The sequence below is a fragment of the Monodelphis domestica genome, chromosome X (genome assembly GCF_027887165.1).
Source record: "Monodelphis domestica isolate mMonDom1 chromosome X, mMonDom1.pri, whole genome shotgun sequence".
Taxonomy (NCBI): domain Eukaryota; kingdom Metazoa; phylum Chordata; class Mammalia; order Didelphimorphia; family Didelphidae; genus Monodelphis; species Monodelphis domestica.
This window is the reverse complement of record NC_077235.1, coordinates 25,359,423-25,367,010: the sequence shown is the minus strand read 5'-3', so window position 1 is coordinate 25,367,010 and position 7,588 is coordinate 25,359,423. Positions and strand designations below refer to the sequence as shown.

Genomic DNA, 7,588 nt, shown 5'->3' with positions numbered 1-7,588 from the left:
GTTGTTCCTTCAGACAGCACACCTCTGCTCTGGGGTTTGTTGGTTGGGTTGGTTTGGAGTACTTTGAAAGTTCGGAAAGCGAGGTGGGCAGGGCAACCGTTTTGCGGATGAAGAAACCAAAGCTGACAAGGTAAGCAATTTGGCCCTAGTGACACAACTAATATGGATCAGGAATGGGATCTGGACGCCGTTCTCCGGGTCCGCTAAATCGGGCCCAGTGTTCTTAAGAAGAGGGACTAGATCTAGGTCCCTCTCCCTTTGACTTTTCCCCCAAGTTAGAGAGAACGGCTTCATTGCCTTGCTTTGCTTTATTGACTTGGCTAGTCTGCCTAACAAGGAGCCTACCCTCAGGCATAATTGTGAAGAAGGCAACAGACCTTCCCTAACATCTCTAACGTGCCTCGCCTGCTCCCTCTTTCCTCCCAGTCCTGCGAACTCCCACTGGCTACCCCAGCCCAGCCCGGAATGCTAAGCCACCGGCCAAAGGCCGGCTGCCGGACTTAGCGGGGAGAAGGCAAGGCTCCAAAAGAGTAAAGGAGCCTGACCTTTTGGCCAAATCCCTTTACACTGAGATGTTAGGGCCTTAAGGAGTTAAGGACCTGCTCAGGAGCATTGGTAGAGAAGAGCCACTAGGAGCAAAGTCTCCTAGACGTCTCCAGATCCCACCCAAAGCCGGTGGGCGGGGCGACCTGCTCAGCTGGGCCCGCCCCGCCCCGCCCCAGCCAGAGGCCCCACCGGCCCAGGCCAGGGACCAACTTAAGTATTCTCTCTAGCGATGGGGATTGGCTGCCAAGGGATCATTTCAGCGCCAGCCGGGCACCGAAGCTCAAAGGCTGGCTCCCAGGAGCGGGCGAGCAAGAAGGGGACTCACTCCTTGAGTCCAACGAAGGAGCCCTCATTGAGGGGCTGCCTTCCCTAGCACCGGGCGGGGGTAAAGGGAGAAGGACAACCGCCTCTTCCCGGACTGACTCCAGGGTAAGAACTGAATAGTTAACCACGTGGGCTCAGAGCAGCCCAGCAGGGGATAGGGAGGAGGGGAAGGGCAGGGCGGAAGTGGGGAGGCTGGGGGGGGAGGGGGCCAGAGGGCGGGGCCTAGCCCAGAGAGTAGTCGGTGTGTCCCTCTCGGCTCCCCGTACAGGAAGCCAGGGCTGGAGAGGAGGGAGCCACCCGGACATGGCGGCTGCGGGGGTGAGTCTTGTCCCCTTATCCTCCTTTTGGCTTTGTTGGCAGGGCCCAGATGCCCTTGCCACGACGTGGCCCTAGTTCCATGGCTCCAGTGCGGGTGAGGCACTCGAGGCGAGGCGCCTGGAGCTCGAATGGCGGGCATGAGATAGGGTGGAGGTGGAAGGGTGGGGGTGGGGTGGGGAGCCGCTCCCTGGCATTGACCTCTCCCCATTCTCCTTGTCTTCTTACGGAACCACCACACCCTGGAGTCGGGGTCGCTCCCAGTTTCCCCATCCACCCCTCTTCCTCCCACTTCCCCTGGGCTGAACCTTGGGAGACAATGGAGGGGATGACCAGCTGGGAGGGGGAGAGGTTGGGCTGAGAATTGCCCGTCTCCTTGCGGAGCTGGCTTTGGGGGAGGAGCAAAAGGGAAACAATTGGGAGCATGAGTCAGCCTATCCCCGCCGTGTTTTGGGGGAGGGGTTTACCTCACACCCGACGAATATGATTTTTATGGGGCTTATTTTGGGGAAGGTAACCTGGAGGGAGATTTCGCCGTTCGTCTCTTAGCACAATTGAGATTTTTCTGGAGAACCTTGTGGTTTGGAAGCCATTTGCTTCCGTGAGCTGCTCCATAACCCTGGGAGATTATTCTGGGTTCGTTTTGTCCCCCATTTTAGAGATCAGGAAAATGGAGGTAGAGATTGGGCCTTACCCAAGGTCACACAGAGATAGTAAGTGAGCCAACCAGAGTTAACACGCAAATCCAGGGCACTATCTCACCGCCTGTTGGCTGTTGATCTATCTCTAAGTTTACAGCAGTGGGGCTCACCATACACTATTTTGACAACTGCGTAGGCCCTCCTGTCAGGGCCATATCATGGGGAATCAGCTTCTTCACCAGAGAACACCCAATATGATATGTTCAGCAGCATTTCTTTGTATAAACTGACCGCCCATGTCATTGGGCACTTTCCCTCAAAGCAAAGCCTGGACTAGGCTTGGGGCCAGATAAAGACTGGTAAGTTTTGGTAACACTTAAGGGGTGCCCCTCTTACCGACCTCCCCCTTGCTTTCCCTCCTCCTTTTCCTTTCTCTATGAACACTCATTCAGAATCCAAGACAGTTCCTGGTGTTTTTTTCAATTTACTGTCTAAAATATGACTATTATTCGAAGCTCGGACAAATTAAATCCAGATATTGAATGCTCCTGTGATATTTCAGTTCATCTGAATTTAAGGTTACTTTTCCTGTTAAATAGGGTAACAAGGTTTTTCACAGCACTGTTAACTGTGACTATTTCTAGTGTAATCAAGGCAACCATGCTGTAAAACCATGAGTGATATCCTAAATCTGGTCAACTTTCATGGATGTTACTTTGCCTCATAAATTAATGATGATGTGCATATATCACCGTATTTATACCATGACCTCTGTAAGACAGTCTTTCTAGACCAAACTGTTAGGAGGTGTTTTTGTGGATGTGTCTAAATATTGGAAAATTAAATATAAGGTTTAAAAATTGTTTTGTCAAAAATTCAACTGGTTCCCAAAATGATGTTTGACTTATTTGTACTTGTACATGGTGGACCCTTACAATGAATGATGTGTTAAAAAGTTTACTTGAATTTGTTGCATTTCAGAATTATAAAAGTGTTATCTGTTAGTGGAAAATTGTATGAATTAAACAATGTGATTGTTGATTTTGTGATGGGGGGGGTTCTAGTTTTGCTGTGAAAAAAGATAACCTTATTAAAGAATTGTCATTTAAATTGGGATTTGACTCTTAATGCTTAAAATCCTTATGACAAGTTGTCCTCCATGGCAAATAATAAAAGTTTGCTAATACAGCTTGAGCTTGCTTAAACTAAAAGGCTCATTATTAGCCTATTGCATTGATCTGTTGGTCTTAGATGAGACCATCTCTTTGGTAAGTAGAGCTGAGCAAAGTGTGCTTGAATTAGGAACTTATTTCTATAGCACTTCAAGGTTTAGAAGGTTAAAACCAAAACCTGTGAGGTAGGCAGGACAAGTTTTATTATTCCTGTTTTACAAATGTTGTGAAGTGATTTACTCAGGCACACATAATTTAGTGTCAGAATTAGGACCAGAAGCCAGATCTCTTGTCTCCAAGTCCATTTGCACTACATTGTGCTGATCTAATATGCTTGGTACCAATGTTGGTTTGTTGTCTCTTCCTTCTGTGGGACCTACTTGAGATCTTATTTTATTAGATCTAATTATCAGGTTCCTGTTCCCCTCAGTGCCTCCATCAGTTTGATTTTATACCTGGGAGTTTGGGTTAGAGAAATGCAGTTTTCAAAAGAAAATTAGTTGGCTAATTTTAAAAAGCAGCACTAAATGGAAGCCTTAAATGCTTTTTGATGACAGCGGGTTTTAAAGAAGGTGGCAGTAGCTGCTCTCTGACACTTTTTCAACCCTGTGGAGATGGAGGAAAAGGCAATGCTCAAATAGGCAAATGAGGCCAGTCTTAGCTTCTGTAATTCACTCTAGCAAGCAAGTATTTTTTGAGGATCGATTAATAAAGATTTTACTAAGTATCTGCTGTCTGCAAGAAAGTCATTGTGCTAGCTGCTTTGGATACCGAGATGAATAAGACAGGTCTTGCCTTCAGTCTAGCAGAGTTAAGAAATATTCAGTATTCCAAGGAAAGAAAGCCATAAAACACAGAACAATTCCATATATACAGGTTGTCTGGAAAACCTGCAGACAGATTGATAAGAGACTAATTTCCAGAACTGCATAGAACAATGGGGAAAGACTGAAACCTCTTCTTTCTTAATCCCCTTCTTTAGAGTTCATAGGATAAAGGAGATCATGGTCCCTGGTCTGTGGGTCACATCTGACTCTCAAGGTGATATCGATTCTCTATAATTCACAGACATTCCCCACCTAGTGTTCCATGAATATCTTAATATAAATTATGCTGAAATATACAGAGGAGAGCTATGAACAGAATTCCCTCAGAGTTCAGAGAAGGAAGAGATCATTTTTTTATTGGGAGAGTAAGGCTTCATTAAGGTAGCAATTTCTAAGCTGGCACCTGAAGGAAAAAAATTCACTTGACCAAGAAAGGAGAGATGGTACTGCATTTCCAGATTTTTAAGGTCAGTACACATTTGAGGGCACTGAAGATTTTTGAATTGGGTGACCTCATAGCTGTGATTTACAAAGATTAGATTGAAGTGGGAAGGAATTATTGAAAATATCTAGATGAAATGTATTGGGTACCAGAACTAAGGTGAGGATGAAGACAGCAAGAATGGAAATGAAGCAATAGATGAGAGTTAGATTCAGCATACCATTTATCAAATGATTATGAAGACTGAAGGAAAGGGAAGAATCAGAGATGAATTCAGGCCTTTGTACCTGTCTGGTGCCACTGACAGGACAAGTGAAGAGGGGAGTTGAGAGGAAAGACTGTGGGTGAGTTTGATTTTGAGTTTGAAGTATAGCCTGGCTACCTACTTAAAAGCATGTAGGAGAGAGTACTGAGACAGTATGGCATAGTAAGCACATATCTGAGCTGAGACTGAGTTTTAATCTCTCCTCTCACTCCTTCAGTGACTGGACAAGTCACTTAACATGGCCTCATTTGTAAAATGGAGTTAATATTACCACCCACCTCACAGGGTTATTGTACATATCAAATGAGATATATATGTAAAATGTTTTTACAAATCTTAAAGTGCTATATAAATGTTAACTCTTGTTAATAACATATTTTAATTATTGTAATGACTTATTGTTTTTAATAATAAGAATAAGTATGCTTAGTAATATCCTATGTTGAACTGCTACCCAATGTGGTACATTTGGGCCCATCGACACAGTTGCCAGCAGAAAGGCCATCTCTCTGAGCAATGGACACATTTATGAGCTGCTGCTTCCCTGCTTGACCCACAAAAGGTTATAGAATGATATCTGCTAAAACAGCATGAGTTCTGGAAAAGCCCTGTCGCTGCCTTAGAGGTTCTTGAGAGTGTTTTGGAGATTCTGGGGGTTGAGTCAGAACATTCCTTTCCTCTCAAGGCCTATGAAATGTATTGAAAGGTAACAGGCAACCTTTCTATTGAGCCTGCCCACTCTTCCACCCATTGAGATACAAAAACAAAAAGCAAAACCAGGACCTGCTTTCCAGAAGTTCATACCTTATGGAAGGGTGGGGGTTGCATTTGACATATCAATAATATACTAAATACTTTGAGATCAGGAAGACTAACACTAAACTAATCCAGCATTTGCCTTAAAATGAAACTGAGGTGAGAGCGTTTCTTGGGAGAGGCTGGAGGAGTCAGGGTTCTGGGAGGGGAGATGCAGGTGCGAAGGCCACTGGGCTGGTTCTAAGGGCCATTCCACTTAACACTGAAGACTTCCTCAGGAAGCTTCCATCTGTTGTTCTACCTCCAGCATACTACTGCCACTTTCGCTCACTGATGCCTTGACTGGGCCAAAGTCCTGGGAGCCTGGGAAAGGCAGAGAATTCTTTCAGACAGTGAAAGTAGGACATAGGCACAACCAAAAGTTCTTTCCCCTTTGGCATCCTCCAAGTATCTTTGGGATGACCTGCTCAGTGACTTGGTACATCATGTAACCCATGAGTGGGGCCCAGGTCTCCAAGACTGTATGGACACCAGAAGTTGTCTTTTGCCTCTGAAAATTTAGAAGAATTTGACAACTTCAAGGAACCACTTGCCTAGTTCAAAATAAAAGGCTTTTAGGTTTGTTTTTATTGGTCTCAAATGTAACACAAAACATTACCAAAAGAATAACAGTAGGGAGGAATACTAGAGGTTATGTATTCCGGCCTTTTGGTAGGTGCAAGTGTTTCAACCCCAAACACTTCCTAGTTTTCTTTTCTGTATAACAACATGCAAAAGAGGTTTGATGATAATAACAAAAGTTAAACATGAACAAAACAAGAATCACAAGCACAGTCCGATCCACCCTGCATATGTAAAGTGCTGCTACATACTACTGGAGATACACAAAAGACAAAAATGAAGAAATCCCTGTATTCGAGAGGTTACCTTCTCCTGTAGGGAAAGTACCTATACGAGTATGTACAAAATTAATCTAAAATTGGGGGCGGGGGGCACTAACAACAAATGAAGTGACCAGAAAAGGTCACTTTTAGGAGAGGGCACTTGATTTAGGGATAATGGAGGTCCAGAAGGTGAAAATGAGCAGGATGAACCCTGTGGACTTGGGGAAGAGCCCACAAGCTGAAGGAAACTGCGGAGGTCATCCAGAGTAATCCACACTAAGCCAAGAATCTCTTTGATCTAATCAACAAGGTGCTCCTTATGTGATGACCTCCTAAAAGGGGGAACCTACCACATGCCAAAGCAGCCCCTCCCCCTTTAAAATAACTCTTATTATTTGCAAGTTTTCTTTACATGAAGCTTCACTTTTCCTCTTTGTACCCTCCACCCTTTGGTCCTCATTTGAGTTTTCCAAGCACAAGCAAAACAAGTTTTAATTCCTTTTCCACATGATAACCCCTCAAATGATTAAGCATAGCTGACATTTCGGTCATCATCATTCCCCCCCCTCCCCAATTTCTGTAGGATATACATTCTTAATTCCTTTAACCTAAATTGAGGTTTGGAGAGATCATGGCAACAAAATTCTCTTGGTGGGTACCTTTTGTAGTAAATCCAGTGGCCGTACCAGAAAAGAAAATAAACAAAGCAGAAAGTACATGTACTTGCAGTCAAATTTATTGGGATAATAATCCGAGAGGGTATTCAATGGGTTCTTGGTTTCAAATGAGAGTGGCCCCTGAGTGCTTTCATTTCACTTCCCTCAGATTTGCAAAAGATCACTGGCTTCCATTGATAACCCCTTCCTGTATATATGTGAGTCAGCTGGGATGCAGGCTATTGAAACTCCCTGAGGCCCTGAGACCAGAGATCTGTTTTCTGTTATATGCAGACAAGTTTAATTTCCTTGTTGGGGTTTTGAGGTTCTCACGGTTTCTTGTCTCATGCCAATGTCTATATGACATCGGGTCAGAAGCTATAAATAGAATATAACTTGGGCCTGAATCTATGAGGAGACATCCTGTTCTGCCTGCCCACTCAGGATGGGAAGGAAGAAGTTGAAGCTTTTTGATGGGTGCTTGTTCTGTGAGTTGGTGATATTTGTACAATGGATGAGAGAGATTGAATCAATCTTAGGAATTCAAGGTCAATGATGAACAAGGATCCTTGATGCATTTTTAACAACAACAACAACAAAAAAACAGTGTAAAGAAATTCACATGCATGTACACAAGATACATATGGTGGGTAGTGTTGCTTATTGGTTAGAGAGCTAGCCTTGAAGTCAAGAAAACCTGGTTCAAATCTCCTGGCCAAACCAAATGACCTTTTTCAGTGTTTTCTAAGCCAATGGTTTT

General features: G+C 44.3%; 1 protein-coding gene across 5 annotated transcripts in view; it reads left to right on the top strand.

Moving 5' to 3' along the window:
- Positions 1 to 668: 668 nt before the first annotated feature.
- Positions 669 to 7,588, top strand: part of APOOL (apolipoprotein O like) — an 82,766-nt gene continuing 75,846 nt past the window's right edge. For 2 of the 5 annotated variants that reach the window (XM_056808978.1, XM_007507405.2), the window contains exon 1: positions 669 to 975. Coding sequence is in view for 3 of the 5 variants with exons in the window: in XM_056808977.1 (XP_056664955.1) it covers positions 1,174 to 1,188 (15 nt within the window). In the remaining 2 variants the exon portion in view is untranslated. Of the gene's footprint in view, positions 976 to 1,091; positions 1,189 to 7,588 lie in introns of those variants that run through there. The other 3 variants (XM_056808977.1, XM_001371250.5, XM_007507404.3) reach the window with 3 other exon arrangements.